Here is a 21,767-nt window from a genome sequence, read left to right as displayed (position 1 = left end):
GGAAGCGGAAGTGGCGTCACGCGCTCGCCGGGGTCTCCGGCAGCTTTTTGGCGCAGGGTTGAGCCCGTTGGGCTGGTAGCTGTCGGACGTGGGCCGGCCGTGGTGGGGAAGGCGTGAAGGGAGGCAGGAGGTGGGAGTCCAAGTTCGGTTTTAGTCGGGGTCGGCGGTGGGCCGCGCGGCTCGCATCCGCCTAGACCGCCCGACAGGCCGCTGAGGCCGGCGGTTTTGGCGCGGAGCCGCTGTGGTCCTGCTGGGAGGGCGCGTGCGCGGGGTGTTCGTGGCCACTGTGCTCGCCTGTCCTGCAGTGTGCAAGCGGCCTTTGTGACTTTTGTCCCAAAGGAAAAGAGTTTCTGCTGCTGGGAGTGGCCCAGACTCCGCCGCGTTACTCGCAGCCTCAGGGACCCGGCCGGTGAGCGTTCTGGAAAGTTGGTTCAGCGGGGCCTGTGTTTCCTTTCGGTGGGGAAGAGGCAGTTTTATCTGAGAATGTGGCTTTGTCTGCGCTCGTCTTTTCTTCGGGACACGCTGTCTTAGGTGATATGCTTTTTCGGATGTGTGTAGTGTGCATGTTTCAGTACCTAGTTATACACACGTGCTCCACTGGTCTTTGTACTAAAGAGAAACCGTTTTCACGTCGCTTTTCCTGAGACCCTCCTGAGCCTGTCCATTCCCACCAAGTTGCAAGCCAGGGACTCCGGGAGAAAAGAATGGAGGCGTGAATACTCCATTTTCAGAATAACTGGATTTCCTATTAACAGGGCACTTGGACTGTTTTCCATTTAGTGGAAAGACATTTTTCTTTCATAAAATCTTAAACCTGAAGGAAATGTAAGCAACTACTGCTATGAATGTGCGTTCAGGTAGGTTCACCCATTTTTGCATTTTGCGTGGTTGCTCTCTCTAGATAAATGTATTTTTCAGTGGACTGTTTGAGAGTAAATAGGAAATAAATTGTAGATGATGCTTGACCTTCAAATACTTAGTAACGCATCTCCTAAATATAAGGACATTGTGCTACTAAAACCATAATACATTGATTTCACCCAAGAAAATGAAAAATGTTATCTAATATCTGCTCTGTAAAATCTAAAGTTTTTCACATTGTTTCAAAATACGTTTTTGGATGTTTCTGGATCTAGGATACAATCAAGGTTTATATGACAAGTTTTTATGTCTCTAAGTCTCTTTAAAGCTAGAGCAGGGGGGTGCCTGGGTGGTTCAGTGGGTTAAGCCTCAGACTCTTGATTTCAACTCAGCTCATGAGATCCAGCCCTCTGTTGGGCTGACAGCATGGAGCCTGCTGGGATTCTCTCTCCCCGTCTGTCTGCCCCTCCCCGGCTGGCGCGTGTGTTCTCTCTTGAAATAAATAAATAAACATTAAAAAAAAAAAATAAAGCTAGATCAGAGCCATTTTTTCTTCATAATACTGACTTGGAAGAGTCACATGTTCTTTGAAAACTTGTACTTAATGCTATTTGTGATTTTATTTCCATGGTGTGTTTAAATGTTTTCTTTATTTCTTGGAATTTGAGAAAGTGGTAATTGGGTTCAGTATAGGGTTAGTAGACTTTTTGTCTGAAAGGACAGAGGTAGTACATAGCAGGGGTGCAAGGGCAGCTGGCTCCGGGGTTCTAAAATCCCAGGTTCTAAAGCAGACCGGGTTCTGTTACTGGCTGCTTACAAAATCAGAGAAGGGAGTATTGTTGAAACACCACAGGAATGTACGTCAGTAAGGCCCATGCCACGAAAATCAGCTACCTAAAGACTAAATTGTAATGTTACCCTGTAATAATTTGTATATTAATCAAAACAGGAAGGACATAGGGAAAGTGAAAGGCTAGTGTGTGTGTGTGTATATAGTATATAGTATATATAAATAAACACATGCACATAAATAAACAAATACAACAAGCATAGACAAAACATGTCAACCCAGTATATTTTAGGTTTAGTTTAGGTTTCTGGAATTGGCCTTGAGGTGATTGTCCATCGTTCACTTCTTCAAGGCTAATCCCCTACTTCCAGGCCTTGGGTACGTTGGGTGTTGGCATTAGTCTTTGCAGTTCCCCCAGCAGTGTTTGTATTATTTCTGGATGATTATGTCAGTGGTGGGGAGTTCCAGGATCCTCCTTTTAGATTTTCCTGCCATAATGGTTCTTACGCTATGGGTCAGAGATAAGGGAATTCTGCCAGGTGCCAAGCATGTCTGTATTGCAATTACACATTTAGACACTGTGGAAAGAAAACCACAGAGTCGTAGCTTGCTGCAGCTGGGTTTAATCTGAGTTCATTGGAGTTAAGACTTTTTAAAAAGTTATCTACCACCAGCCTCCACTTTGACTTGGTGGGGTGCCACAGTGATATATATATTGGATCCTTAGTACTTTGTCATCTTACAGATGGTGTGGAATAGTATTTTCTTTTCCCCCGTGTATAGTCATTCTCATGAATGCTTATATGAAGGATCTGTATGAAGATTTATAGTATGGATTGTGGTGATGGTGCAAAATCCTTTGCTGAAGCGGTTCTAAGTTTAATTTGTCAATGTCTGGAAGTTGGGTAGTGGGCTGTGATTTTCCACTGGGGTGAGTCAAGTCAGAGTTTTGGTTATTAGAGACTTATTCTTACAGACATCCAGTAAAATTCTAGTACACAGCTTGGCATACTGCGGACCCTGAGTCAAATCTGGCCCTCCAGCTATTTTTGTACGTAGAGCTTTATACAAACTTAAATGTATTCATTGGTTCTTTGAAATCACAATGACAGAGTTCAATATAGCACAGGGACTATTTGGCCTGCTTTGCCTAAAATGTACTGTATGGATCTTTAGAGGAAGTTTGTTGACCTCTGCTATAATAGGCTGCCTGTCTGTTTCGTTGCAAGGGACTAATTAGTTTCCGATTAGTTAGCCACTAAAGATCTCTGCAGGACAAAGCATTCTGATTTCCTGTTTCATTCTCACTGGTCTTGACAGTTCATGTGCCCACTTTGTCTTTGGTAATTAAGTGTTTCCTACTTGACTTCTGCTACTCTGGGTCCTCATCATTCCTACTGAAATCAGGGAGTCCATCTCAGTGATGGTATATCACCTACAATCATACCTGACCTATAGAGGAGAATAACCACTTAGGCTTCAAGGGTGAAGGTGCTCCACTTACCCGTTTCTCAATAAAGTTGTGGAAAGAGTGTTCTGTTCCCTCAAGATGGGATGGGGAATGGGGGCTGTGTATCACACATGATAAATCCGTTGCAACATTCCTATCTCCCTAGGATTTGCTCCTTCACATTTTATTGTGGAGTTCTGCTGGTATGTGAACTCTTTCTGCTGGTATGTGGGTCACCAATGAGTCTGTGGTGCCATCTAAGCTGTTAGAGCTTTCCCCAGACCCATGAGCTAGAATGTATTAAACCCATACTGTCTAAAAAGCGCACCCATGTCAATGAATTTGGCCCAGTTTATTTGTTGTATTTCAGCCTTCTAGGTTTGGCATGCTTACAACTGTTTCTCCCGTAGGGTACCCAGCTTTCTTCTCCATATTACTGGAGTTGGAACTATTTTGTTGTGCAAGCTATTTTATCTTGCACTGTGTTGTATTCCTGTTACTGTGGATTGTGAACTGAACTACTTATGTCACCAGGGGCATAGCACGTAGTTTGGGTGGGTCTTGAGGAGGAGCATTTGCTTCCAAGACTTCTAACCCAAATGAGATTTTTCCTCAGTATTTTTAAGCAGAAGGCTCATTTCAGAAACGAAAGGGCAGGATAATTCCCTAATATGGGAGAGTCAGTGTCTTATGCATTCAAGATTGTGAGCTTCCTGTTGGTCCGACTAGATGCCCCCATTCCAGTTTTCAAGTACTCATTCCTCATCAGTGCCCTAATTTTCACACGAACAACTAGTTGAGACAGCCATTCTAATTGTGGTGTTATTTTTACCTGTGCAATTAAATTTCATGTTTGATTTTCAACAGTGTGAGTCTTGTGGCCACAAGAAATGTGCTTTTTAAGAGCTGTCTTGAAGCTTTCTGGTTCTCAGACCTTGAATTGAGCTTGTCGTAGTAAATCTGAGCATGTCATTTCGTGTGCAAGTCCAGCCATAAGAATCCTTGTACTCATCACTAGTGAGGTAGCAGCCAAACATAGCATTTACTTGGACTCCCAAGCAAGTGCTTTTGTTTGCCTATCTTCACAATGAGCTACAGGTGATAGCTTGATTTTCATAACGCAGCTGAATGGCTTTCCCATTGTCAGGGAGCTTAGCTCCTGGCTCCAGAACAAAGGCTTGATGAAATCACACACTTGATGAATCTCCACATCTTTTTTTAAAAACTTTTTTTTTCAACGTTTATTTATTTTTGGGACAGAGAGAGACAAAGCATGAACGGGGGAGGGTCAGAGAGAGAGGGAGACACGGAATTGGAAACAGGCTCCAGGCTCTGAGCCATCAGCCCAGAGCCCGACGCGGAGCTCAAACTCACGGACCGCGAGATCGTGACCTGGCTGAAGTCGGACGCTTAACCGACTGCGCCACCCAGGCGCCCCATCCACATCTTATCTCTACCAGTGTACCTCCTGCAGTCACTGTCCGTCTCAATTTTGTATAAGTCTGGGTGTATGATCAGGAGACAAAAATCTCTCCTTGATTTCTAGATCTACATGGGAAGAGTTTACAAAGATGTAAAGAGCACTCTATCCTAGAACTGAACAGAATAATAAGGTAAGATTTGTAGGGGTGCCTTCTCCCCAAGACTGGGGTCACATTTTATTTGTGAAGGTATCATTGCAGTCCATTGCTTGTGAATAAGTTGGCTGGGTTTCCTGGGGCAGAGGTGGTCAGCAGGCATTGGGCAAGCATTTGGAATGCAGACAAGCCAAGTATCCACAGCAAATAAGTGTTCAATTTGCAGACATTCCTGGCTGGTGGGTAAGTGCTCAGAAGACTGAGATCCCCATACACTTGTATTTCTAGAACAATTAACTGCATTTCCCAACACTTGGGGTATATACTTTGTTAGAGACTGTTCTTTAAGTGTAATCTAGATGGAGACACATTAAGTGATGTAAAGTAGCTTAGTGGTCTTGGTCAACAATCACTGGGTGCCCTCAATGAGCCAGGCCCCGTGACATGTACTGGAAAATAATGTTCTTCAAGCAGATGTAATGCTACCCTTAATATGCAAAGAGCTCTCCAAAAGAAAGGGGATGCTCCTGTCAGACAGCTTTTTGGGGAGATGAATATATTCTGTATTTTCCTTGTACTGCTCATTACACGACTAAACATAAGTGTCAGAGCTCATCCTCAGAATACTTAAGATCTACGCATTTCATTGCATAGCACTTATATCTCAGTTAAAAAGAAAAACCAAAAGGAAAAATGTACAGGTGTGGCATGAAAGTAAACACATTTGGGTCTGTTCAGCCCAAAGGACTTCAGTTTGAGACCCCTGGCAGTAAGTGCAATCTGTACGAAGCATTTGAGATGCAGTATTGGTGGCAGCATGTAATTTCAGGGTTCTGGTCTTTTCATGGATAGAATGAAGTATCTCGGGTTGTGAGGGTTATTTTGGTTTATGGTAATGAAACTGGAACTTCCAGTGTTTGTCATCACTTGGATAGCATTCTGTAGATCAGCATTTGGGCTGCTGTTCTGTGTTTAATTTATTAAAGAATTATTAATTTTTAACATAGGAGTTATCCTTTGAACTGTATCAGATTAAAAGATAAAGTGAGTAGGAAGCCTTGTTAAGAAAGGAATAAAGGGGCGCCTGCGTGGCTCAGTCAGTTAAGCGTCTGACTTCGGCTCAGGTCGTGATCTCACAGTCGTGAGTTCGAGCCCTGTGTCAGGCTCTGTGCTGACAGCTCAGTGCCTGGAGCCTGCTTCGGATTCTGTGTCTCCCTGTCTCTCTGCCCCTCCCCTGCTCATGCTCTGTCTCTCTCTGTCTCAAAAATAAGTAAAAACATTTAAAAAAAGTTAAAAAAAAAAAGGAATAAAAATGACATAAAAACTTGGTGAAAAACAGAAGTGATAATAGGAAAAGGAGGTTCTCCAGGAAGACTTCTAAATAGACCAGTGTGAAGGTGTCTGATTGGGCATTGCTCCTTTGCCGGGGTGAGAGGAAGTCCATAAACCTTAATTGAACTGAGCCTCAATTAGGACCCACTGAGGCTGTTGAATACTTGTAATGTCTTCTGAGTTTTTTTTTTTTAAATTTTTTTTTTCAACGTTTTTATTTATTTTTGGGACAGAGAGAGACAGAGCGTGAACAGGGGAGGGGCAGAGAGAGAGGGAGACACAGAATCGGAAACAGGCTCCAGGCTGCGAGCCATCAGCCCAGAGCCCGACGCGGGGCTCGAACCCACGGACCGCGAGATCGTGACCTGGCTGAAGTCGGAGGCCTAACCGACTGCGCCACCCAGGCGCCCCTCTTCTGAGTTTAATAAAACCTTTCCACCATTATTTTTCTTATCTTTTTGGGTTATTTAGAATAGCTTATGGTTACTTGCCTTGTTTGTCCTTACCTTGCCCAAAAGAAATCCAAAATATTCGTGTATACATTTGTGTTTGTATATAGGATACTCGATTTTCTCACCTGTTTGAATTTTTGCAACAATGATTGGATGAATCCATTTATAATTGAGTATCTTGTCTCCTTGGAATGTTGGGCCATTAAGCCCTGGGACATTTGCTGTATATGTCACTGTTTTCTACTTAGTGCCTAGCACAAGACCACAATTTCTTAATTATTTGTGGAAAGAATGAAGGAATAAGCCCATTATGATAACTTAAGAGGAGGTTCAGAGCTCCAAGCCACTCTAAGCTCCATCAAATGAAGCCCAAGGGTGTTAACCAAATAGAACACTTCATTTTTATCCTCTGTGTACTATCCAGCAGTATTCTAGGCCAGTGCTGTCCAATGGAAATACAAATGTGTAGGTCATGTATATGAGCAAAGCTTTCCTATACCTGTAATAAAAAAAAAAAGAGATACACTTTATCCCATCTATTCAAAATATTTCGGCATGTAACCCATATAAAAATTGATTTTAAATTCTTTTCGTCATACCAAGTAGTCAGAATTCATTGGACATAAAATTTTTGTGACATGTACTTGATATGTGTTTGAATCGTGTAATAAATACAGTGGAGAAAGTAGATGTAAGTTTACCCAACCATATTTAAGTTCTCTAATAAGTGAATCTGCAAGTGAGTTTTACATTTAAAATATAAAAATAAATAAAACTTAAAATCCTGTTTTACTAACTGCCTATCAAGTACTCAATAGCATGTGTAGCTGCTGGCTACCAAAATGGACAATGCAAGTCTAAAATGATGTCTGATTATTATTTGGGAATAAGAACCTCAGGAGATCAAACATTAGAGACAAGCCTATCTACATTAAATTGTGGATCTCTTTTTTACTAATTGGAAGGTGTTGGACAAATGATTAGTGTTCTCTCTAATTTTATCAGCTATTAAGTAGGGCTAATGATACCTATTGTAGAGAATTGTTATGATAATTAAGTGAGCAGATATACATAGAGCTCCTAGTGAGAAAATGTGTCACATATCCTCAGGAAATTGTAATCGATGTTATTGACTTTCATACCACAGATTATACCATTTTTAGTGAATCTCACATATATCATCTGCAGAGAGAGAGCTAATGTATGATGTTTGATTGATGGATTAGTAATGCTTGCTGATTAATGATTGATGTGGAAAGGACTCCAGTTAACCCTGTGTCAAGAGTAATGAAAATTGCCATATTTACTTAGATTCTTAAGTTGCACTGAAGTGATCTTGGCATCAGATTTCGCATCAGGCAGATTTCACCATCAGTGTCCCAGGATGGCAGCCATTGATTTGACCCATGGTAAGTCATTGTTGATTCTCATTTTCAGAGGATTCTGAAATGTAACCCCTATACAATATAGGGTCCAGGGATCTGGGCCTAAGCAGTTAGGCTGCTGGTTCATTAGAGCTAAAATTTGCCAGAGAATGCTGTTCTCTAAGTCAGCTTCCTGGTGTGTGTGCTTTGGGAGTTGGTGCTGCATAATCCCATTGATGAGTTCTGTTATCTTGGGCAAATAAAGAATCAGATTTCCCAGGGATTGGGTTTCCATACCTGCAAAATAAGACTGTGGCCCCTTTCTACATGGGCAGTGTGTCTGGCACATTCTTTTGTGGCTTCAGGTGTGGCTGGGCTACTCTGGTGTTTAATGGCAATAGTGTGTATTTGCATGAGATTTCTTGAGTGTGTAGGGATATACGGGACTCTCAGAATAGGATGGAATGACTTTCAGGTGGGTGATTCTGGGAGATATGCTTGTGTTGCATTCTAAGAACCTAAGTGTTATTTTTTCCCTGAGATCTTTCTAGAGATCCTTTTCCCCTTCATGAGGAAAACACAGAGGCAGAAAGGATGGTGGCTGTCTGGCTGAAAAATTATCATCAGGTAAGAAATAATCACATCAATCAACAGAATGCCATATTTACATCTACCAGGTGGACACATTCCTTCTAGGCACATCTACGTCCTGAGCTTCCTAAAGCAAATAAAGCCCCACGCAAGGACTGAGTCCCGAATTGAAGCTTCCCTGGAAGTGGAAATTCATTGCAAAGGGATTACAGTGAAAAATAGTCTCAGTATTTCAGTAATCAATCCTGAAGCTCAAGGATTTCAAGTGCAGGCTTCCGCCTTGCTGTGTGCTCTGACATGGTAAGATGTAAGTGTCCTTTTCTTAAAGAATTCAGTCATTTTATGCTGTTTATCGAGAATCCGTAGCGTGCTCAGAAGTCTATTGCAATAGAGGGAAATAAGAAGAGAGCTCCTACTCTGGTTATGCTGAGATAAACTCAAGTTTAAAATGTGACATTAAAACCATATGAGTGGAGAGGAGCAGTGAGTGAGTCTAGATCGAGAGAAGAGTACCTAGGACCACAGAACCATGAGATAATCTCATGACCCTGCATCGGTATTGAGTCTCCCATCCTGAAAAAACGTGTTCCTTTGGGGTTTTTTGGTGAACGTTGGTGGGGATGTTTCTTAGGCCAACCCCGGTGTGATGGTTTAGATTGCAGTGACCTTTGACGACGTGGCATTGGACTTCACCCAGGAGGAGTGGATATTACTGGACCTCTCTCAGAGAAACCTATACAGAAACGTGATGCTAGAGAACTACCAGAACCTGGTCACAGTAGGTAAGTAAGGCTGCCACCATTCCTGATATGGATCATGTACTTAATGTGTTTCCAGGCTTGGTGGTGCCTAATCTGAAACAGAATTGGAAATAGGAGATGCATAGTCCCTGCACTAATGGGCTGTAACCTGCAGTGGGTATTCTGGAAATGTGGCCATAGGGCCCACAGTAACACCATCGCTCTGCTAAGAATTTACATTCTCAGACTCCATTTTTGACATTCTGAATTATAAAGCTGGGGTTGTTGCCCCATCTTCTATGTTCAGTAAGCTATCCTGACGATTGTGATGCGCTCCAACGTTTGAGACCACTGCTCTAGTGATTTCCCCATAGAAAAGGAAGATCTCCTTTCCTTATCTCCTTTATTTCCTTTGGGTTTTTTTTTTTTTTTAATGTTTATTTATTTATTTTGAGAGAGAGAGTAGGGGGAGGGAAGAGAGAAAGGTAGGGAAAGAGTTAGGGGGGTGGGGAGGGGGCGGGGAGAGAATCCTAGGCTTTGACAGTGCAGAGCCTGATGCAGGGCTCGAACTCACAAACCACGAGACCGTGATTTGACCTGAGGCAAAGTCAGATGCTTAATCGACTGAGCCACCCAGGTGCCCCTTCTTTATTTCCTATTTGAATAAATGTCTTATGCTTTTTTTAAATATATATGTACGTTTGTTTTGGCTTTCAGGGGTCAGAGATAATGATTTTTTGTCACAGAAAGGGAGCATTTGCCTTTTTGGTCCTTTGGAATAATTTCACTGCTTTCATTAGAAATAAGAGTTTTAGGGGCATCCGGGTGACTCAGTTGGTTAAATGTCCAACTCTTGATTTTGGCTCAGGTTGTGATCTCATGGTTCGTGAGTTCAAGCCCCACATCCAGCTCTGTGCTGACGGTGCAGAACCTGCTTGGGATTCATTCTCTCTCTCCCTCTCCCTCTCCCTCTCCCTCTCCCTCTCCCTCTCCCTCTCCCTCTGCCTCTCCCTCTCCCTCTGCCTCTCCCTCTCCCTCTCCCTCTCCCTCTCCCTCTCCCTCTCCCTCTCCCTCTCCCTCTCCCTCTGCCTCTGCCTCTCCCTCTCCCTCTCCCTCTCCCTCTCCCTCTCCCTCTCCCTCTCCCTCTCCCTCTCCCTCTGCGCCCCTCCCCTGCTTGTGCTCTCTCTGTCTCTCAAAGTAAATAAGAAACCATTAAAAAAAAAAGAAATATAGTTTTGGATTCATCAGAAGCCTTGTGATCTCTTGCGTGAGTCTCTCCTATTAACGTACCTTTTCCTGTGGACAGAATATCAACTGTCGAAACCTAAGCTGATCGCTTGGTTGGAACAACAAGAGCTAAGGGCAGTGGAGCAGGGTATTTTGCAAGGTGAGTGTGGTGACAGACATCACTGGTGAATGAGAAGCATGTCACTGGTCAATCTGAGGTATGACATCTTTGCAACTTTAATGTGTAACATTTTTAAGATACATTTTGTCTCAGGGCTGAAGCCATTTGTCTTTGATGTTTTGGGATACCTTGAACTTCCTTCAGTCTTCTATTGAAAATTTCTGTGATGTCACAAATGACCTGGTTCTTCTACAGGTTTATCTTTGGCGTGTCCTTGTCCACGTGGTTTTCATGTGTCTACTTGATAATATTGTTACCTGGATAATATTTTGATAGTTTCACATCATATTTGGTTTTCAGAAAGTTATTTTTTAGTAAGCCACTAAAGTGTGTTCCCACACACTTTTCGTTGTATTTTTCCCATGAACAAACTGATGCAATCTTTTTTCTTTCTTATTTCACTAATTTTAATATGAAAATAAAACTGAGTCTTCTTTTAAGATTGTTTAGCCTATGGTTTATTTCTACAGATGTTTGAATCTGTGTCTTTGTTTTACTTCAGAATGGGAGACAGGACTTCAGACTAAAGGGTCAGAATCTCACCAGGATTTTTTTGGAGGAAAAACAGCCAGTGAAATACAAAAAGTAAGACTGATTTGAGATATTTCTTTTCTTTTTTTTTTTTTTTTCTTTTTTTTTTTTTTTTAAGTTTATTTATTTATTTTAAGGGAGAGAAAGCAAGCGACCGGGGGAGGGACAGAGAGAAGGGGAGAGAAAGGGAATCCCAGGCAGGCTCCACAGTGTCAGCCTGACTCAGGGCTTGAACCCACAAACCATGAGATCATGACCTGAGCTGAAATCTGATGCTTAACTGACTGAGCCACCCAGACACCCCTTTTTATGATATTTCTTCTATTCTGCATTCAAAAAAGATTGGTAGTTCTGTTATAAAAACTCAGTGCAGTTTGGAGATATTTGAGACAAATGGCATTGACCAAAGACAAAGCAGAGATACTCTGAATATGATGATTTAGGGTTTATAATCTAAATCTGTTTTGAAAATTGTTGATTCCTCGATACCACAAGTACACATTCCCCAAGATATAACTTGTCATTGAGTCTTTAAACATTTTCATGAAATTTTACTAGAAGGGTGCCTGGGTGGCTCGGTCGGTTATTAAGCGTCCAGCTTCAGCTCAGGTCATGATCTCACGGTTCATGGGTTTGAGCCCTGCCTTGGGCTCTGTGCTGACAGCTCAGAGCGTGGAGCCTGCTTCAGATTCTGTGTCTCCCTCTCTCTGTGCCCCTCCCCTGATTGCACTCTGTCTCTCAAAAATAATAAACATTAAAAAAAAAGTTAGGGGCTCCTGGGTGGCTCAGTCAGTTGAGCGTGCAACTTCAGCTCAGGTCATGATCTTCCGGTTCGTGGGTTTGAGCCCCAAGTTGGGCTCTGTGCTGACAGCTCAGAGCTTGGAGCTTGCTTCAGATTCTGTGTCTCCCTCTCTCTGTGCCCCTCCCCTGCTCACACTCGCGTGCACGCTCTCAAAACAAACAAACAAACAAAAATAAATAAATAAATAAATAAATAAATAAATAAATAAATAAATTTTTACTGGAATGATCACGAGAGTAGAATAATGGCATCAGTTTTTGGCAGAGGAATTCCCTGGTTTAACCTGAAAGAAATCAACAGGAACTGTATTTATGTAATAAAAGTGGTAAGAGTCCTTATCATGTTTTTAGCATTCTAAGGTTGAAACTTATCATCAGTCTGAAAACGCTGTCATCATCTTTCATCCCTTCATCAACAGGAGAGGACCCACCATGGAGTAGAACTCTCTGACTGTCAGCAAAGTGGGAAAGACTTGAGGAAGCACTTCAACCTTAAGACACACGTGAGAACTCAAAATAGAGAGAACGCTTTTGAGTGTAACCCGTATCACAATGGCTTCCTTACTCCTCAAAAGAAAAACTCTACTAGAGAGAAGCTTTCTGAGTTGAATCGGTGTGGTAAAATCTTGCGCCTGACTCCACCTATCATGTATGAGAGAACCAGCCTGGCAGGGAAGTCTTTGGAATGCAGCGACTGTGGGAAAACATTCATTAATCATTCCCATTTTCAGGCGCACATGAGGATTCACACTGGAGGAGATTTTGATGAATGGAAGCCGTTTATAAGAGCTTCAGTCTTCTCAGCAGGCCATACTGAGCATGTGCAGACACACACTCAAGAACCCCATGAATGTAAACAATGTGGGAAATCTTATGCAGATTCCAAGTGCCTCAATAATCACATCATTCGACTTCACACTGGAATAAAACCCTTTGAATGTAGTGAATGTAGGAAAGCCTTCGCTACATCCTCCCGTCTTTATGTGCATTTGAGACATCACACTGGAGAGAAACCCTATCGATGTAAAGAATGTGGGAAACACTTCCAGTGGCCCTCGCTCCTTCGTAAACACGTTCGAACTCACAGTGGTGAGAAGCCCTATAAATGTAAGGAATGTGGAAAAGCCGTCAGTCGTTCGTCAGTTCTTAATGAACATTTGAGAATTCACACTGGAGAGAAGCCGTATAAATGTAAGGAATGTGGGAAACGTTTCGCTTGGCTCTCGGTCCTTCGTAAACATGTTCAAACTCACAGTGGTGAGAAGCCCTATAAATGTAAGGAATGCGGGAAAGCCCTCAGTAGTTCCTCAATTCTTAACGAACATTTGAGAATTCACACTGGAGAGAAGCCGTACAAATGTCAACAATGTGGGAAAGCCTTCACTAATTCCTCACGACTTAGTGTACATTTGAGAACTCACACTGGAGAGAAACCCTATCAATGTAAGGAATGTGGGAAAGCTTTCGTTTGGCCCTCAGTCCTTAAAAAACATTTACGAACTCACGGTGGAGAGAAGCCCTATGAATGTGGTGAATGTGAGAAAGCCCTTGGTAGTTCCTCGTATCTTCATGAACACTTGAGACCTCACACTGGAGACAGACCCTTTCAATGTGGTGAATGTGGGGAAGCCTTTAGGACTTTCTCCTATTTTCGTAGCCATTTGAGAAATCACTCTAGAGAGTAACCCTGTGAATGTAAGCACTGTGGGCAAGCTTTCACTGCTGCTTTCATCTGGATTCAACACTTAAGAATCCACACTGGAGAGAAGCCCTGTTGATGTAAGGAATGTGGGAAAGACCTCACTTGGTCCTCCAGCCTTCACAAGCGTATACAGACTCACAGTAGAGGGAAGCCCTGTGAGTGTACGGGATGTGAGAAAGCCTACACCACTTCCACAACTGCAAATACACATTTGAAGTCCCACTGGAGAGAAGCCCTTTGAGGGTACACACGGAGGGGAGGCGTTCACCGTTTGCTCAAGCCGAACTCCATGTGTGAAAACTGATACCGCAGAGCAACCCCTTAGACATAAAGGAGTGGGAGAAAGCCTTCACGTCATGGTCACAACGTAACACCTAAAAAATGCACCATAGATTATGTACAGAATAATTGTGACCAAATTTGTTACCCAGTTGATTTCAAAAACATGACCACCACACTGGGGGAAAATTGTATGAATATGAGGAATGTGGAAAAGTCTCCAGGTGTCCCACTGAATACATGAAAAAACTCACTAATTAGATGCCCCGTGAAGTTAAGCAGTGTGGGAAGGCAACCAGTCTCCTACAGAGCACGCTGGAGGAACACAGTGAAGTGGTTAAATGTAAGAGACGTGGAACTCCGCTTATAGGATGGGTTTATATATCTGTTATGAACATGTGCCACTCTGCCCTGACCATTTTGGGGAAGGGTCTGGCTTCCTGCCCCTGAGAGTTTTGCTAGTCTAGTTTCTACACCTTGGTTGCAGCCTGGTCCCAAGTGAGACTACCACCGTTAGACTTAATGCTGTTCAAGCCACCCGGGTTGTCTGGTCGCGTGGACCTTGTCTAATACTGTGAAGACGGTGAACATTTGAAGTAGTTAGTTCACTGCTCAGAGAGTCCACTGATGGTGCCTCATGGAGGTGAAGGTGTGGGGGTGGTATATGTCTCTAAATTTCCTGAAAATGCTCTTGGTTCTGTCTCACACCTGATCTTTCTGGGTCAGAAAAGACTTTAGAAATGGTGAGGGTTATACACCCAGATTTCATAGCTCTGCAAAGAGAGCTACACACCCAGTACTGGGTTAGAAAATACTTTCAATCTCAGTGTGCGGAGAGGTGGGGAACAGAGCTCCTAGATCACCACAACCCGGAAGAAACCAATCATGTTGTTTGCCTGTGTTTAGAAATAGCTGCAGCTGGCACGTGACTTGCTGGTTAGTTTCTCATCCTTTCATATGTGGGAGACAGAGAACCTTGTGAACATGGCAAGTCCTGATAATCTGCAGTACTTGCTGCCACCACTGGCAGTTCTTCAAATTGACCTTTGGATAGAGACGCAGAATCCACCAGAACCTTGTTTCCGTACTGAGTTGACACATTCATACACTCGTGACCCTTGAGCAGCCTTTACTTTTGTTGTGGGTGGCCTCGGAGGCCACAGCAGCTTAATGTCATGTTCGTTTGGGTTTAAACCAGTGGAGTACACGCCGAGTCAAATGTAGTGATGATCCTGATCAGAAGTGACCTGGGCACATTTGTCTTAGGTTTATGTTTGGAGGAGGTTGGGATATGAAGTGATTCTCTTGGGTGTAGGTGGGGGTGTAGGCTTCACTGCTTCGTGTGGGTTGCAGTATAGAATATGCTGGCCTTCGGTGGCATCATTGGATTATTGCAAAACCTACCTGTCCTCATTCCAACGATCTGATACCCTCATCAGTAACATCTGTGTTTGTCAATAACCACGCTTGCCGACTTTTTGTCTCATTAGGATCCTCTTTTCGTAGTCTGATTGTCTCTTCCTTAATAAGAATGTCTTCTAGATGGGGAAATGCAAAGCACTTTCCGCCTGGTGGGTCTCACTGCTGTGACCTCCTTTTCCTATGGGAGAAGCCTGGCAGTGTAGTTCAGTTCTGCTGGAACCATTCTTCCCAGAGAAGCTTGATTGCCTCAGTGATGTACACTGTGGTACCCCCCCATGCTGGACCCCTTCATCTACAGCCTGAGGAAAAGGATGTGATGGGGGCCCTGGGAAGTCTTCACCTAAGAGAGATGGGCCCTGATGGGCCACTGGTCTCAGAACCGAGAGGATATTGTGGGCCCCAAATGCAAATGTTGTGGATTTAAATCTTGTGGTTATTTTTCTCTTGTAATAGAAACTTCATTTCCTCTGTTCCCAGAGCACCCATGACGTGCTTGTATTTGTCTTTGTATTTGTTTCTCAACAACCTCTTTAGTAGTTCCTTTGTTACCTTTCTTCCCTAATTACGGTTCCAGAATTCTTTGGTCAGATTTCCTGTAGCCATTCCTGACGTGGCCAACATTAGATGTGAAACACTTCCATCAAGTGCTGGCCTGCTTTCCTCAACTGCCCTCTCAAATGTTGATACTCTTCAAGTGCATTTATTTGGGTGCATTATTCACATGAAGAAGGGGCATGAAAAGGCTACTACAGTTGTAATTAAAGTCCTTGCCATGTCAAAACTGTTCATCCTGTTTTACATGTATAATTTCATGCAATTATGATGTTTCTTACAGAGATCTTCTCATTTACCCCATTTCCCACCAATAGCTTGTGATTGCAATGGATTCTACCATAGAAACAGGGATGTGATTTTCAACTTCCAGTGTAGGAATGTGATTTGAGTGGTAGTTTGCTTAGGAGTTTCTATGTAGTATGTTGCATAGGAGAAGTCTGAGATACTGCCTCATTCTTTGCCTTCTGTCATCCTCCTATCAATCCCTCTTTTCTTATCCACGTTTAATTGCACCTTTATTTTCCATCATTGCTACCTTAAGATATGCCCCGGGACCTCAGGTGGAAACTCCTTTTCTCATTGCATGATTGGCAGCTGGTGGAGGGAAAGAAGAATGAAAAATGAGTGTGTGATGGGTAGAGTTTCCCTTTGGGAATATGAAACCATCTGGAAACAGCGGTAATGGTTGCACAAAACAAAAACAGAAAAAAAACACAATGTATTTGATGTGAACAGAATAGAATTGTACACCTAAGTGTTTAAAATAGTGAATTTTGTTACAGATATTTAAACACAATAAAAAAGTAACAAGAAGAAAAGACTGAGATTCCTTTCTGATAATATCTTTAATTCTGTAATAAGGTAATAGGCAGTTGCTGGGATTTTTTAGAGAAATCTTTTTTTTTTAATTAAAAAAGATTTTTTTTAATGTTTATTTTTGAGAGAGAGACACACAGAGACAGAGCACAAGTTGAGGAGGGGCAGAGAGAGGGAGACACAGAATCCAAAGCACATTCCAGGCTCCAAGCTGTCAGTACAGAGTCCGACACAGGGCTCAAATGCATAAACTACGAGATCGTGACCTGAGCCAAAGTCAGATACTTAACTGACTAAGCCACCCAGGTGCCCCTCGAGAAATCTTTTAATACTAGCCCTGAACAGTCTAGAACAGAATCTCAAAAATTCAATATTGACATTCTGGTCTGTTTAATAATTTCTTGTGAGCGCTGCCCTGTGTAGTGTAGACTTTTAAAAGATCCCTGTTGTCTACCCACTAGGTGCCAACACATACGTGTGATAACTAAAAATGACTAGACATTGCCTTTGCATAGGGGGCCAAACCAGCCTGACAACCGCTGGAGAAAAATTCTATGGGTGCTAGAGTCGATAGTGTTAGCTTTTACACTGATGGCAATAAGAGGAAGAAAATTGTGGGGAGGATAAAACATCAGTTTAATCTTGGAAAGGGTGAGTTGAGGAGCCTACAGAACACCTCACTGGTAACAGAATATCAGAGGTCAGATTTACTCGTGTGTCCATTGGTCTGTACTGATGCAGGTATAAACAAGGACATACTCCAGTTTGAGAGCCTGCTTCTCTCCTCTCCTGCAACACACATACTCACCACCAAATGCAGCAAAGGCTGAAAAGTGACCACATACATTTTGGATACTACTGGCTTAGCCATCTTTTGCTTTGATCTAGTTATATGATAAGTTAACTTAAGATTTCCTTAAGATTAATGCACTGAAATTCCTGGGACCACAAGATGGCAGAATATGAGGTCCCCACTTGGATCCCCCCCCCCCCCCCACAGCAACAATAATCAGTCAGCCTTCCATGAACAAAAGTGCTTTGTGGAAGTTTTGGAATCCAGGTAGGAGACTACAAAACCCGAGTAGAGTCCACAAACTGGGAGGGTCATTTTGAGAAGGGACACCTATGCCCAGATGGCCGGCTCACTGGCTGTGGTTCCAGCTACACATGTGGAAGCAGCCATGTCGTCATGTGGACTTTGCTACAGCCCCATTTGGCCTTGTCACCAGCACCATCACTCAGGCCCTGGAAGGAAACATCCAGCCATGCCTCTCAGGTAATAGGCCTGCTGACCTCACTCTGAGATGCAGACTTTGAGCAAGCCAGCCGGTGACCCACCTGAAGCCTCTCTTTAAAAAAAAATTTTTTTTTGATGCTTACTTATTTTTGAGAGAGAGAGAGAGACAGAGCACGAGCAGGGGAGGAGCAGAGAGAGAGGGAGACACAGAATCCGAAGCAGGATCCAGGCTCCAGGCTCCAAGCTGTCATTGTCAGCACAGAGCCCAACTTGGGGCTTGAACTCACAAACCATGAGATCATGACCGGAGCCGAAGCCGGAAGCTCAACCAACTGAGCCACCCAGGCGCCCCCCACCTGAAGCCTCTCTTAGCTGTGGTCTTCCCCACAGAGGAATCCAGAAGGACATGTGTCCATCTGTGAGCCTGGAGGCAGGCCTACTAACCTTGGTCTGACTGCAGATCTTAAAGCAGCCCACAACCCAGCTCCCGGCACCAGGCCACAATATAGGAGGAGTCCTGCCCATCCTGGGACCCTGGGGGAGACTGGCCCATCAGTGCCCCCTGAGGCAGGCCTGCAGAACCTGGTCATGGCTGTGGGCCCTAAGTAGCCTTGTGAATTGGCTCCAGGCCCTCTCAGCTGTGGTCTGGGGCCATTTGTGCCTGCCTAGTCGCACAACTAGAAATGCTACCACCATCTTTGGACCCTGAAGAGAGTGCTTGTCTTGGTGTTGGCCAAGGTCTTGGAGGGACGACCTTTGACCAGGGTCCAAAAAAGGATGATGGCCCTGACAACGGGACAGTATAGGACAGACTCCAATGCAGACCCAGTAGCAGCCATGTGACTGGTGTCAACCCCACTTGACTATGATTCTGGAGGTAGAACCCATCAGTCCAGGGACCCATACAAGACAGTTTTTACCTATGAAAACAGTCTATACACTCTTAAAGAGATGTTTGCTCTTTCAGTTATGGAGACACAAATGGCAAGCCCCGTTGCCTGCAGATAGAGCCAACAGACCATTAAGTAGCCTACACGGAGCTGAGAGATGAAGGACTTTCTGTAACTATGTGACCCTAGAACGACTGCAAGAGTGATTGATTACTCAAATGTGCAGATCTAACACAGAGGCAATGATCCCAAGAATTAGGTAAACATGTTACCACCAATGCAATTAACCCCAAGCTGAACACCTACAGCGGTAAATGCAACAAACATTACCAACCTTTATATATATACCACTAAATATTAAGACTTGTATACCATTCAAAACAGTGTGATATGAGCATAAGTAAATGCAATACGAGTGCAGGAGTGTCCAGAGACCAATACAGGAATTCACTGTAATCAAGTTGGAATTTCAAATCTATAGGTCAAGAATAGCTTGTAAGTGGTACTGAATCCATCATCTTTTCTAGGGAAAAGAACTACTGGATCCAGTACCCTACCCCACATGTAAAATATATCCTATGAGGATTAAAGACTTTGGTGTTTTGGAGCACCTAGGTGGCCCAGTCAGTTAAGCATCCAACTTCGGCTCAGGTCATGATCTGGAGGTTCATGAGTTTGAGCTCCTTGTCGGGTTCTGTGCTGACAGCTCAGAGCCTGGTTTGGATTCTGTGTCTCCCTCTCTCTCTGCTCCTCCCCTGCTCATGCTCTCTCTCTCAAAAATAAACATTAAAATTTTTTAATAAAAAAAAAAGTTTGGTGTTTTTATTTTTTATTTATCTTTTGGTGTTTTTAAATAGATTATATTTAAGAAGTAAATTACAAAATCTGTATATAATTGAGATTTTTAAGGCAAGTAGGAAATCCATATATAATTTTTAAAAAATATTTATTTTTTGGGAATGCAAGCTGGTGCAGCCACTCTGGAAAACAGTCTGGAGGTTCCTCAAAAAATTAAAAATAGAACTACCCTATAACTCAGCAATTGCACTACTAGGTATTTATCCAAGGGATACAGGTATGCTGTTTCGAAGGGACACACGCACCCCAATGTTTATAGCAGCAGTATCAACAATAGCCAAAGTATGGAAAGAGCCCAAGTGTCCATCGATGGATGAATGGATAAAGAAGATGTGGTATATATATACAATGGAGTATTACTCGGCAATCAAAAAGAATGACATCTTGCCATTTGCAACTACGTGGATGGAACTGGAGGGGATTATGCTAAGCGAAATTAGAGAAAGACAAATGTATGACTTCACTCATATGAGGACTTGAAGGCACAGAACAGATGAACATAAGGGAAGGGAAACAAAAATAATATAAAAACAGGGAGGGGGCAAAACATAAGAGACTCAAATATGGAGAACAAGCTGAGGGTTATGGGAGGGGTTGTGGGAGGGGGGATGGGCTAAATGGGTCAGGGGCACTAAGGAATCTACTCCTGAAATCACCGTTGCACTATATGCTAACTAATTTAGATGTAAATTAAAAAAAAATAAAACTAATAAAAAATATTTATTTTCGGGAGAGTGCAAATGGGGGCAGGGTGGCAGAGAGAGGGGGACAGAGGTTCTAAAGCAGGCTCTGTGCTGACAGGCTGACAGCAGGCTGACAGCCCGATGCAGGGCTCAAACTCACAAACCATGAGATCATGACCCGAGCCAAAGTCGGGTGTTCAACCGACTGAGCCATCCAGGCACCCTCATATACAATTTTTTTTTTATTTTTTTAAGTTTATTTTTTAATTTATTTTGAGAGAGAGAGTGTGGAAGGGGCAGAGAGAGATGGAGAGAGAGAATCCCGAGCAGGCTCTGCACCATCAGCACAGAGTCTGATGTGGGGCTTGAACTCACGAACTGTGAGATCATGACCTGAGCCGAAACCGAGTCAGACACTTAACCGACTGAGCCACCCAGGCTCCCCCCTCATATATAATTTTTAAAAGCACTTTTTTGGGGGCACCTGGGTGGCTCAGTCGGTTAAGCATCCAACTCTTGGTTTCAGCTCAAGTCAGGATCTCATGGTTCCTTGAGTTCGAGATCCACCTCCAGCTCTGTGCTGACAATGCAGAGCCTGCTTGGGATGCTCTGTCTCTCTCCCTCACTCTCTCTGCCCCCCCTGCCCTTGTTCTCTCTTGCTCTCAAAATAAACATTAAAAAAACAACATTCAATGATATTTAAGAAAAATTAAAATAAAAACACTTCTTTGCCTATAAAAATTTAATGATTTATGCAATAAACATGAAATATTAATGTAGCAAAATAGGTATCAATTCAATAGATGGGTACAAAACATTTAATGAGTCACATGAACAAGTCTGGATGAAATATGTTTTAAATCAGTATTTCAAAAGATGTTTTATTAACTGTACAAAGATAACCCACTCAAAATCACAGCAAATATAACTTTAGAACCATTCCTGAATAAGGGAAGAATGCCCAGTGTTAGTGGTTTTTCACAAAGCAAGAACAAAAATATATATGTGAACAAAATATGAAAGATTTATAAAATTGTCATTACATTGAAAACACAAGGAATCAATGATTAGAGTTTACCATTACGTCCAGTGTAACCAAAAACAAATAAGGGGAGGGGCACCTCAGCTCAGGTCATGATCCCAAGGGTTGTGAGATGAAGCCCCCCCCCCCCCCCCCCCCCCCCCCCCCCCCCCCCCCGTCAAACCTGCGTAGGATTCTCTCTCCCCTTTCCCCTCTCCCTGACTCGAGAACTCTCTTGGTCAAAAACAAAAAACAAACCAGACTTCTTAGCTATATAAAAATTAAAAGTTTCTACAGTTATTAATGAAACATTAACTTAACAAGAGACATATCAATTCAATGTATGCATAAAGCACGTTGCATGATGTACATGGACATTTCTTTCACTTTTTATTGATGAACAACTG

At 43.0% G+C, this 21,767-nt stretch overlaps 1 protein-coding gene across 1 annotated transcript; it reads left to right on the top strand.

Moving 5' to 3' along the window:
• The first annotated feature begins 143 nt into the window (after positions 1 to 143).
• On the top strand, positions 144 to 16,673 carry LOC101086878 (zinc finger protein 426). Its single transcript, XM_023244958.2, has 8 exons — positions 144 to 857; positions 4,648 to 4,714; positions 7,774 to 7,871; positions 8,368 to 8,453; positions 9,073 to 9,199; positions 10,464 to 10,544; positions 11,068 to 11,150; positions 12,317 to 16,673. Exons 1-8 carry the CDS (start codon positions 842 to 844, stop codon positions 13,580 to 13,582), a joined length of 1,824 nt encoding a protein of 607 aa, XP_023100726.2. The 5' UTR covers positions 144 to 841; the 3' UTR covers positions 13,583 to 16,673.
• The last annotated feature ends 5,094 nt before the right edge of the window (positions 16,674 to 21,767 follow it).

This window comes from Felis catus, chromosome A2 (assembly GCF_018350175.1).
Source record: "Felis catus isolate Fca126 chromosome A2, F.catus_Fca126_mat1.0, whole genome shotgun sequence".
In the NCBI taxonomy this organism is placed as follows: Eukaryota; Metazoa; Chordata; class Mammalia; order Carnivora; family Felidae; genus Felis; species Felis catus.
This window is presented reverse-complemented; position numbering and strand designations above follow the sequence as displayed.